General features: G+C 27.3%; 1 protein-coding gene across 1 annotated transcript in view; it reads left to right on the forward strand.

Moving 5' to 3' along the window:
- The first annotated feature begins 202 nt into the window (after positions 1–202).
- LOC111641655 (lysine-specific demethylase 3A-like) overlaps positions 203–13,121 on the forward strand; it is a 43,924-nt gene continuing 31,005 nt past the window's right edge. Inside the window, exons 1-5 of the mRNA XM_023387855.1 lie at positions 203–314; positions 3,245–3,459; positions 4,914–6,709; positions 10,247–10,424; positions 12,259–12,476. Of these exons, the coding sequence (XP_023243623.1) occupies positions 279–314; positions 3,245–3,459; positions 4,914–6,709; positions 10,247–10,424; positions 12,259–12,476 (2,443 nt within the window). The 5' untranslated portion in view covers positions 203–278. The remainder of the gene's footprint in view (positions 315–3,244; positions 3,460–4,913; positions 6,710–10,246; positions 10,425–12,258; positions 12,477–13,121) is intronic.

The raw sequence follows: 13,121 nt of genomic DNA on the forward strand, positions 1-13,121 counted from the left end.
ATATAAATGTAATAAAGGATTAGGTCAAGTTGTTGAAAATATTTTATGTAATAATAAATTAAATGTTTTTATCTATATTTTATTATATATTATTTTATCTTATAATTTTCTTAATATAAAATTTATTTTTTAAATGAATTAATTTGATGATAATCAGATTCTTTATTTAATAATGTAATTTTTTTACTTCTTATAGAACATCAGATCATACTGTAAATTCCCAGTGGACATCTACATGTACATCATCATCATCATCACTGCAACAAAAGAAAAAAGGAATGAAGCAATCATGTCAGTATTTAATGAAACCTGAAGTGAGTTTTGATTTTATTTTTTCATTTATTATAATATTTATCATATTTGTTTAGATATTAATTATTGATATATATCAGGGATGGGGAGTCAGTGGAAAAATACATTACTCCCAACTTCAGAGTCAGCACTTTTTAAAATCGGCTCCAACTCCCGACTTCCATAAAAAGATTTGACACTCACTCTGTCTCTCCACCCCTGATACAAACAAGAAGAGTCAGAAATAAGTTTCTGTAGGAGAACACTTTCATGCACTCTGTTTCTTTCATTATGGGTTTCTGAGTGAACTACAGTAGGACAGCAAATGTATTCTGGGAGATTGTTGGCACTGTTATTTTTTTATACTTTTATAAGTATTTTAGGTTCTCAAAGGTTTGTTATGTTCTTTTTTAGGTCTCTCTTAGTTTTTTAGGATGATCAAAAAAACTTTATAACTTTATGAATGGAACATTTAATTTAACTTTCACTATTATTGCATAAATATAAATTTACAAAGAAAACATTGTTTTTTGTTATTGAATTGCAATTTATTATTTTTGGTTCTTAACACACATCATCTTTGGAACAATAAATAAAGATAAGAATTATTGGTTATTTTAGTAAAATAAAATCAAAATTATAAAATAGTTTGTTTAACAGAGAACACAAGTACAATAGTTTGCCATTGTTGCATCACATTGTCCTTCAAGATTGCAAAAAATGCAAAGTGATGTTATTTTTTAAAATGAATTTACAAATAAAAGTTACAAGAAATAATAATAAATGAATTAGGCAATAAGTTCATGTTTTTGGGAATGAGCAATAGATAATATCAAACCAAAATGTGCTGAGTAACTTTTCTGGGATATTTTAATAATGCTATATTGTTTATTGCATATACCAATTTAGCATAAGAGGTAGAGTTTACATTGATTGCTCTGCCTGCAACTTTTAATCAGAGCATTCAGAAATTAATAATTTTTATAATAAAAGTATTATTTTTTCTAATTGAACATTAAACTCAAATTTAAGTAAGTTAAATTATGTTTCAGTAATTCAATGAAAGCTTTATATTGTTTGTTCTAATAAATTAATAGTTTTCATATAAATTGGAACTACTGTATAAATCAGTATTTATACAGTAGAGTTCCAATAAACTGAGACTTATCATTTACATTATCTGATGTGAATTGTTAAGAGTACAGTGGGTGATCGGTTAACGAACATAATCCATTCCAAGACTTTGTTCGCTATTCAAATTGTTCGTTAACTGATTATCGATTTACCATAGGTTTTAATGGGAATTTAATTAATTCGTTCTGGAGACCCCAAAATAAAAAATATATACTTTCTTACTACTATTATTTATATGTAATAATAAAAATACATACGTAAATAGTCTTGCGTTTTTATTAGTCATGTTTTTTCAGTTTGAAAGGGTTAAAGAATCTGTCTAATGTCGATTGTTTTTCTCTCTTCTTCAGGATTTTTCATAAGTAATTAATAGCATTGCAATTGTAGAAATCCCCAAGCCTCAACCTGGTTTGGATGCCATTCTAAGACCATTGTTCTGACATCCTCCCACTTCTTCAAAGGATCTTTAATAACAGATATCGGCATTAATCCTCTTTTTTTATAATAAAACTTCTCACCAAGTTTCTTGGTGAGATTGACATTCTTCTGTCGTCAGATCCGTTTCAGGTTCCATTATGAACTCTTCGATGTTCTATATTTCTCAGATATGATTTTTTTTACTCCTTTAGCTGCTTGAGTCTTATTGATTATACAGTATTTTTCTTAAAAAGAATGAACTGTGGCCTACTGTAGACCTGTTCACGCCATACTGCCCAGCAGCATTATTCATCTCCACTCTTTACTTTTGCTATTATACTCTCACCTTACAAAAAAAAAACAGACGCAAAACTTAACGAGTGCCTACCCAACAGTCTCGTGAATACATAAAAGAATTATTTTGTCATAAAAATAAAAGGCTGAAATTATAAGGGAGAGTTTTAAAGTTCGGAGGAATACTATCCGATCGGTATATACCAGCTTGAGCATCGATGTTGACGTCTCCCACACTCTGAAAAGTTTCGAATTGTTGCCCGAAGACAAGGAAAGTCCAATCGGTATTTGTTATTTTATTTCACTTGTTCTTGTGTTTGTTCTGTGGGGTGTTCGTTATCTGATCATGTGTTTGTTGTCCGAACATAAAAATCTTTCGCGAAAGTGTTCGTTGTCTGATCTGTTTGTTAACAATCACCCACTGTACTTTGTTAATAAAGACAAGAGAATGTAGTATAGTTTGTCTTGTGAATGTTGACCAGATGATGCACACTTCTTGAAAGAACTCTAGAAATTTATAATAACATTTACTCTGTTGACTTACAATATTATAAAGTTTAAGAGAGATTAAAGAAATTTTAATTTTAATGATAGATTTAAATTTACTTTTAATTTTATTTTACAACTGTATTTATTAACCCTTTGGTGGATATGTCTTTTAGAGTTTTATGAGAGGGCATGTTGTGGTTATTATACACAAATGTAATATCACTTCATATCCTCTAACATTTAATTTTTTTTATTTACATGACACTCTTGTTAACAAGAAAAATATGATATATAGGGACAAGACACTGCTAAAATTAAGAGCATTGTGACAAAAAACCTGCAGCCCAGCATTGTGACAATGTCACAATAAATAATTACTTATTAAAGTATTTTATTGTTTAATTTAAAAAAGCATTATATTCAGATCTAACCAGAAAGTAAAGTACATTTATGTGTGTTAATGCATACAAATCCAGTTTACTTAATAATTTATCGAGCATTCTGTGCTACCCAAGCTTTTGATTTTCTGAGGTACCCTTAGTCCACATTATCCTGAATAATGAAGACTCTGTTGTACTTCAGAATAATAATTTCATTATCTTTTAAAATTTATTTTCAGAATCAAAACCTCATGTCTGAAGAAATTACCCATTCTGAAACCAATCCTTTTGTGCATTCAAATCCAGTTGGAAAAGTGTTGTCATCTCCTTCATTGAATACAAAATCTCACCAAAATGCTGAAGCAAGTTTTAATATTTATGGATATCAACCATATGCTCATACATACATTACACCTGCACAGTTAAAAGCAAGAGAAGAAAATCAAAACCAAGGGTAATAAATTATCTCAGTGTATTAATTGGAAATTACACTTCATTTTACCAAAGAATTCACCATGTCAAAACAAACCTCCCTGCTATGTTCATATCATTTTTCAATGAACTCTGTGACTTGTTGGATTGCTTTATCACATGGAACACTGGCATTGTTCCATTGACCATATAAAGGCATTTCTTTCACAATGCAGTCAGTGCTGTATTCTGATAGAAATGACATGTAAGTATAAAAGAAAGTAACAATTATTAAGCATTGTATTTATCTAAAGTTTATCAAAATGACAAGAAATATGGCCATTTTTTCTTCTTAAGAAAAGTGATTCAATAATGACAGTGATTCAGTTTGCACATGTACAAGAATTTTTCAGGCTTTTTCATGTCTAAATTCACAAATCTATTCCTTTTCCACTTCATTTAAGAACTTGTATATCTTATTAATTAACAATATATTGTAACCTACAACTTTTAAACATTAAAAGTGGTATAACAAGTTTTTTGGTGAATGTGAAGCAGACAATGCATAGTAGCCGATGAGAAGCTTTCAGAGTGATGTCACATGTTTTCGAGAAGTGAATTCTTTGGTGAAACAGAGTATAATAACTTTTAATTTATTATTGTTGAATACTGTTTATTGCATAATTATTAATCATTTATTATTTATCTTTAATTGTTTCTACATTATGAAATTTAGTACTGCTATTGAGAACTCAAGGTCACCAGAAGTTCAGTGGTTAAAACTGTTGAAAACTGATAGTTGGTATTGGGTTGATACCTTACAAACAGGTTGACTGCATGGAGTTTTCTAGGTTTTCTTCATATGTCTAACACCTAAACAGGCCAATTTTCCATTGAAAGTCTTTGTGTGCGGCATCTTTCTCCTTGGCAGATTGCTCATGTGTTGCATTGCCTTATGCCATCAATATAATCCTTCTGAGAACTTACAGACTCTATCTAACCCATTAACACATTCAATGTTTCACAATGTGTGGTATGTGTGTGGACCCAGGGGCCTGCAGATCAGATTCACTTGTGTCACTGTTATAAGTGTAGATTCTTTGTTTTTACTCATTTAAAATGTTCATTATATTCTCATTGAATAATATTTCATTTCAAGTATGTTTTGTTCCTCAATTTTCTTCTTAAAAATGATCAAAAATCTATTTATTGTATTTGCATGCTAAAAAATAGATGTCATTAACTGTAGTTATAACATATTTGAAACTAATTTTTCATTTATGTATTCTTTGGTTCTCTGTATTTTGGCTTTTTAAATGTTGAGAATTAAAAGTTTTTTTAGAATAAGGTTGCCAACTATTGATGTAATATGTTGATTAAATATATATATATATANTAGTTTATTTATTTATTTATTTATTTTAAAGATCTCTAAAAATATTAATTTTTAAAATTTAATACCTATTTATTAATAATAATTTTTTATTATTATAATAGATCTGATTTATCAGCTTCAAGGTTATATGGAATGCCAGCAACTTCACAACAACCATTTTCTTCTTGTGAAATGAATAGATCAGTTAATCCGAATCCTACTCCTTATGCAGCAAAGCAACTTTCACCATTAAATAATAACCAAAAGACACATGACCAATTTTCATCATTAAATACTAATCAAAAAAGCCATCTTTCAAATGAAAAAGTGCAATCTTTACAGAATACAAATGTTTCAGGATATTGTGTAACAGGAACAGCATCATCTAAGTCATATGATTCCTCATATAACATTGTACAAGAGCATCTTTATCATGCTTCAGAAAATATAGAATCTGGAAATAATACTGATTTGAGTTTATCAAAAATAATGCCATCAAATTTAAATTTGGTATCCTCAGGAACTGAATCTACTAATGTCATTTCACATAATGTTACTACACATTCTTCTCAAGTGACAAGATCAAATCTTATATCTACATTATCTATTTCAAAAAGTAATGAAATAATAAATAATCCAGTATCTGCTCCCATGACAATATTAAGTGGAACAAATATAACAAATCAAACTATTGATTCCAAAGAAAGTAGTACATTATTTCAATATCTAAGTTCTTTGAAATCATTTGATAAGGATAATCATGATAATATGAAAGATTCTGTAGAAATAAAAATTACAAATAAATCAAATGATAACTTATCAGTAAACAGTTCTGATCAGATGTCAAATAAAAATTTTAATTCTACGCCTTGCATAAGTATTATTCCATTAAATACTAATGAAAATCAAATGAAACGCAAATTAAATAATGAAGATGAGAGTCAAAAGAGGCCAAAAGCAGAATCACCAAGTATATCATTAACGATTTCAGAATCTTGCAAATGTGCTAAAGTTTCTTCAAATTCCATTATGTTAAACACTAAAAACAGTGAAGCAGCATTTACCATTTCTGAAATCTCACAAAAACAGAAAGAAGTGACAACACAATCAAATACTTTATCAAGTAATAATTTACATTCAGGATTTTTAGATTCTTTTAGGTCATTTGTAAATTCTACACAGAATCAAGATAAAAAATTACCAATAGTAACAAATAAAAAGAAACGAAAAAAAGCAGTTCAAAATTCCAACTTTACAAGTGAAGAAAGCCTATCTTCATCATCAATCATAAGCACATCATCATCAAATTCTTCTAAAATAAAGAAAAAGGGGAAATGTGCTCAAACTAATAAAGAAAAGCAGGATTCTTCTGATGATGCACGTTGTACCCCAAGTCCCACACCTAGTAATAGCAGTCAGTATAGTGGCAGTAGTTGTAGTAATGATGGAGGTGGTGGTGATCACAAAAAAGTGAAAAAAACTTGGTTACAGAGACATTCAGAGCATAAAGATAATAAAAATGCTTCAGATGATACAAAAGAATCTGTTTTGCCCAAACGTTTACCAGTGAGAAAATCTAGAAATAAGAATTCTGAGAATATTTCAAATCAGAATGATAATAATAAAAGCCAAGATTCAGAAAGTTCTGATAATGAAAAATCAAGTAGTCAATCTGATCCAGAAGCTTCGTCAAATACTAAAAAAACAGGTTATCGAAAAACCCAACGATCTAGGAATATTGGATCAAATATTGATAAATATAAACAATTTGATAGGCAATTGGATAGTATGGAAGAAGCATCAAGTAGTGAAGAAGAAACAAAAGACAAAACAGATTTTCCTTATGGTGGAACTGCTCGCAAAAAAAGAGGACGACGTTGTGGAAGACCTGCAAAAGGTGAATTACACAAACTGAATTGTAAGTTGAATATTAATTTTTTTTTATTGTAGAACTTAAAATAATATTTTTAATTGCAGAAATAGATACATGAAATCCTCATTAATTCAAACTTGGATATAAGATTTTTTGTTTTAATTCTTAAAGTATTCATTTCCAATTTGTTTTAATTCTTAAAGTACAGAAAGCTAATATCAGCTTTCTGTATTATCAGAATATGTAGAATGTTTTTTTTCTTTTTACACACAGAATATTGTAGAACAAATCATATGATGCACAGTTTGGATTTTGAAATGTGGCCTTGGAAGTAAATTTGATGAAAACAATCAAAGGAGATTTCAAATAGAATTTGTTTTACAATATTTCAAAATTCTAAGTTTGAGAGAGAAGAGGAATGAAAATTTATCCTTTGTATATTGTTTTGACTCATATTAGTCGAGTTTGGCTATTTCAGAACAGGGAGAATGTGACCTTGTTTATTAAATTGCCACAGATGGCATTGCATATATTGTGTGTGTATTTGAATTGTCTGTATTGCAGTTGCTGGTGTTTGTTCTATTCTATGCAAGTTTTAATTCATTTTTCTTGCTTTTAATCATAGTTAATGATTTTTAAAAAAATATGTCAGTGGTATCATGTATAAGTGTGATGCTTGTATGTGATAAACACTAATCTACATTTAATATATACTTACTCAACACCTTGTCTGGTACCTGTTACCAGTGCATTCTGTGAAAAATAAAGTTTATCACTAATGTTTATCACTAACTAGTGTTGATGTGTTGTGGATGTTGATATTTTAATATATACTTAATCTTTCTAACAGTCTGTAATACTTTAGAGATATAGGAGCCATATAATTTATAGTGTTTGATATAATGTTAAGTTTTATGAAATAAAAAAGAATAAAAATGCATACAAAAAATTTCAGAAGTCCAATTATTTGTTGAGATTAAATACTTTCTGGAACTTTAAATACTGTATTTTCAGATTCAAACCTAACATATAAATAGAATACATTTGAATGAATAACAAAAGTAAGTACGAACTTTTAAATAGAACAATCTAAAGGTTAACAAAAATTGTATGAACATTGTAATTATGTTCTCGACTCATATATAACAGAGGGAAAGTATGGCAATCAGTCAAAAAAATGATCCCCAAGATTTTTACATTTTTGAACTTAGGACACTTTGAAACGTCAAAGTGCAAAAATATCTGGGATTTTTTTTCCATGTGTGTGTGTATATTGCAGGCAGAATTTTGAAGCTTTTTCCTGTTTTGAAGCTTAATAACTCCTGTGCTTTTTGTAAAAAATTTCTGAAATTTGCAAGGCTGTTTGTTTATTAGGGGCATTGATTTTATTAAATTTTAGTGGTTAAAGGTTGAGAGGGTGGAGAGATAATGGGGGTTGTATGTATCTCCAGTGGCGTCAGACTTAATGACGATTTTACTCATTATTAGCATTTATAATTTTTTATAATATTGCTGTCAAAATTAAGGTTTTTGCCATTTTATAATAGTTAAAAATATAAAACTTTTTTAATAAAATATGATAACAAATTGTGCACTAAAATTTTAAATGTTGCTGGGAAAGTTGAGCAACTTGTTGCTAGCTGATTTTTGTTTATAGTTTATTTTACTGTATATTCTATTTATGATATGTTGAATTTAGATCTGAAGATAGGGACACCTGAAGTTCTGAAAAGTGTTTAACCTCAATAAATGTAATTAAGTTGCATTTTTAAATATTTGGAAAATGACCTATTTTAAACTTACTTCATTAATAAATCTTCTTAACAGCTGTTTATAGTTTGCTATAAATTTTAAGGACTTAGCACACCACAGTTTTCAATTTGAAAGCTCACTGACATTTTATTAATCCAATATGTACATTTCGGGCCATATACCCTTCTTCAGTTGGTTATAATTAAAGTGTTTTTGTATTTTCCAATTTGTAATTGACATTAAATTTTAATTTTAGTTCACAATCTGTATCCTTCTTCTAATTTCTATGATGTAAATATCTATTCTGTTACATGTCATAGAAACTGGAACTGAAACAAACAGATTGTGAATTAAAATTAAAGTTTAATGTCAATTACAAATTGGAAAATACAAAAACACTTGGTTATTTGGTTGGTTATAATAAAAAAAAGTTGGTTATAATTCATATAACCAACTGAAGAAGGGTATATGGCCCGAAATGTACATAAAATCTCAGTGAGCTTTCCAATTAAGAACTGTGGTATGATAAGTCCTTAAACTTTATAGCATATTACATATAGCTGTTAAGAAGATTTATTTCAATATTGGACAAAAAGCAATTAATTATAATTACTTTTTTTTTCCCCTTCTTCTTCTTCTTCTTCTTCTTCTTCATGACTAGGTGTATTAACAGACACAAGGCATTTTTACATCATTTTTATTCTGAATATTCTATAGGCCAATACATGTTTTGGGCAAAGGCCCCTCATCCATCGGCTACACAATAAGACATATTATAAATTTCTTATATTACAAATGTTTTATCAGAAGATGAAGATGCTGGATGTCGAACCATGAAAACCTTCACTGTAATAGTAATTTAAATCATAAATATATTTTAAACTGGAATGATATTTTAACAATTTTAACTGTAAATATGTAATTTTAAACAAAATGTATAAGTATCAACACAACACAAAGAAAATCCCAGATGCCGTGGTATGTCATAACTTATTATGATAAAACATTTGTAATATAAGAAATTTATAATATGTCTTATTGTGTAGCCAACGGATGAGGGGCCTTTGCTTGCAACACATATCGGCCTATAGAAGATTCAGAATAAAAATGATGTAAAAATGCCTTATGTCTATTAATACACCTAGTCGTGAAGAAAAAAACAAATAAAAGAAGACACGGTCTCGGAACGGAATACATAATTATAATTACTTCATTAAATTTAAACTTTAAAAAAAGATAGCTGCATCGCATCACTTCTATAACAAATTTAAAAAAGCATCTTAACAAATTTTAAAAAATTTAAAAAAAAAACGTGATGCTTTATTATCCAGTCAGAAGTAACAATCTAACAAGCCCATTATTGGAAACATTTTAAAAGCCAGTAGTGTGTTTACTCAGAATGTAATGTATAAAGAAATTTTATAAAGAAAGATTTTAACATATTTTTTTTTATTATAAAGACCATCTGTTTCTGTGTAAGTGAATTATCTATAAGTCCTATTTTTGTTCATTCCAGGTGAAAATTTGTTTTGTTGCTCTTTATGCTACAACAGATAGTATAAACTACTTAATATTTGTAGAAATATTAGCAACTCTTTTTGAATTTCTTGAAATCTTCACTTTCTCATAAAAAGTATTCCATCAAGCTAAATGGGGAAATTTCTAGTATATATATATAAAGCATATTCATGCTTAAAAGATGATATATGTATATTATATATGATGATATATATATATATAAAATATTTATAGTTATAAACTATATTTAATTTTATTAAATTTATTGTATTATTTTATTTATATATTTAAGTTTGAAATTTCTCTTTTTAGCACAGCATTTTGATAAACGCACACATGCTCATTATAAACGAACTGGTGATCCATTTCTTCAAGATGGACCTTGTTTAGAAATCGCTCCAAAGTTGCCTAAATGCAGAGAGTGTCGTATTAGAGCTCAGCATCGCACAAAAATGAACAACATATTTTGTAGGTTCTTTGCATTTAGGAAGTAAGTATTTCAATTTTAAATTGACCATATTTTTGATTTTAATAGGATTTGAGAAAGATGAAATAAGTGAAATTTTTAATTAATAACAGTTACTGTCATAATTAATGAATTAACTATAATTTATTTTAATTTTAACTAATAAATTATTTAATGATTATAAGGATTTGTTACCATTGTTAATCTGATGCCACCTGTTACTTAGTTTAAAAGAATGAACCCATCTAATGATTAAACCTGTAACTTTATTGTATATCAGATAAATATATTATCACTTATAGTGTTTGGACAATAAATTTTAATATTGTTGAAATAATTTAATTAGTAATTGAACTTTTTCCAGACAGTTTAAATTTTATATTTGTTTATTACTTCACTTGTTAAAGATAGTTTGTTTTGAAATCCTGAAGATATTTAATAGCTTACCATATATATATATTATACATTCTAGCACAATATACACAATTTGCTGTAGGCATTTAGGAAATCAGATAGTAGTTCTGAAAAGTTTGAAACAAATAATTTGGTAATACATTATTTAAAACAAAATAATCAAACATTAAATTATATTGATTGGTTTTATATGGTAACAAACTAAACAAAATTTTAATATTTATAAATTATTATATAAAACATAAAATATTTTATATAAATGTAAATAAACTTTAAATGTATATGACCTGGATGATGAGAAGTGGTTAATATGTCATGATACCAATATTGAGGTTTCCAGTGAATTTTGTAGAAAACAGTGTGTTTATTAGTGAAACTAATTTTAGTTCTCAGCTATAATCACTTCTTTGCAATTTTTAACTAATGATGAAAAATGGGAATAAAAAGTGAAAAAAATAAGAAATGAACATTAACAAGAATGATTGTAAAACCATAAAAATAAAAGCATTGTCAGAGAAAGAAAGTCTGTTTTTCAACAAAAAATTTAAGATATGTTTTGTAGACGTAGCTATGACAATAAAACATGAAGAATGCAACAGATTAGTCAAACTTGACTAATATAGCTGTGTATAAATTCAAATTTCTTCTTGCACATTAGCCATCTGTTTGTAATCCAGGTCATATATACAGTATTATAGTGCTGCTAACTTATATGCTAGCTGTTATGTAATTCATCTTGTAAATAAACAAAATGATAAACAAGATTTATAATATAAACTTAAATGTAATATAAATTAATGATCAAATGATATGACCAGATTAACTATCAGGTTAAAACTTGGCTAATTAATTTCATAGATATTATATATCTATGAAATTAATTAGCCAAGTTCTATCCATTTCGTATCCATCCATATCATAAATTTCTGTAAAGTTTGATACCATATATGGATATCAACTAAATGCAATAAAGATATCTTTTTATAATTTGCATCAAATTTTTATTTTTTTTTATTTTTTGCTAAATATTAAATATTACTGCAAGTGAATATAAAAAATTTAAAAAGACGAATAAACATTGTATAATCAAAATGACATCTGGGGCATCTGCAAAATGCTTGTAGCAGTCAACATGTTAAGGAAACCAAATACCTTTTTTTTTACTAGAGAGATGTTTTTGGGACTTCTATAAGGCCCAGCTTTAGCTCCAAAATATTAGAATTGAACATAAGATTCATGTGGTATTCTAGATTTTAAAATTTAATTTTTCTACATAACATAAAATGTACTTATAACAAAATTCTTAAATGTTTTAAAATTTAAAGGATATATATATTTATATTTAGCCAGATATTATATAAATTTTATAATTTTTAAATATGCTAGATTATATAAATTTTCCTAAAGTTAGGTTTTAAGTTATTCATAAATTTTTTTTAACCAGATTATATTATGGAAAAAATGGTTCTATTTCTATTGCTGGATTTTCACAACCCTCAGATGCTACACAAGCTGACTTGAAATTATGGTTGCCTCCAGTAGACAATCCTCCAGCAAATTTGGATGTGGAGACATCTAGTTTTCTTTTGACACATGTTGGTGATCAGTTTTGTGATCTTGTACAGCAAGAAAAAGAAGCCAGGTTGCAGAATATGGCAGAAGGTTATTTTAAAATATTTTTTAAGTAAATTAAAAGCACAATTATGATTAATTTAAATATTTATAATGAAAATTTTATTTGTTTAACAGTTATTTTATGAATTTTATTAATTTATGAGAGTTGAAACTTTCTTAAAATATTATTTATATATGTGAATAAAATAGATTTTGAATATTGAACCATAAGTGACTAACTGAAATTACCTACTTAAAATTCTCTGTTTTATTTAATTGTTTGAATTTTACTTATCTACTTATAGTTCCAAATAGAATATGTTGAATATAATAATATTTTATTATTGAAAAACTAAAATTTAGAGTTAGTTACTTATGTTTCTACACCCACAAGATTATTTTGTTATTGATTTGAAATTATTATTGAAAAATTTTTCAATTAAAATTTTACTTACTTTAATTAAAATATATTACAGTAGTCCCTCATTATATTTCACTTGTTGGAAGACATAGAAAAGCACGGTGTGATATAACAGAATACTAAAAATTCTGGACTTATATAAATAAACATCTCCAAACTCGATATCCAATATAGTAAGACACCAACCGAATGCCGTAAATTAATCGGGCTATTTTAATGCTAAATTCTTATTAAGAATTTAAATTCTTATTAAGAATTTAGCATTAAAATAG

Source organism: Centruroides sculpturatus, unplaced genomic scaffold, assembly GCF_000671375.1.
Source record: "Centruroides sculpturatus isolate CEXI.00-Female unplaced genomic scaffold, Cexi_2.0 scaffold1502, whole genome shotgun sequence".
NCBI lineage: Eukaryota > Metazoa > Arthropoda > Arachnida > Scorpiones > Buthidae > Centruroides > Centruroides sculpturatus.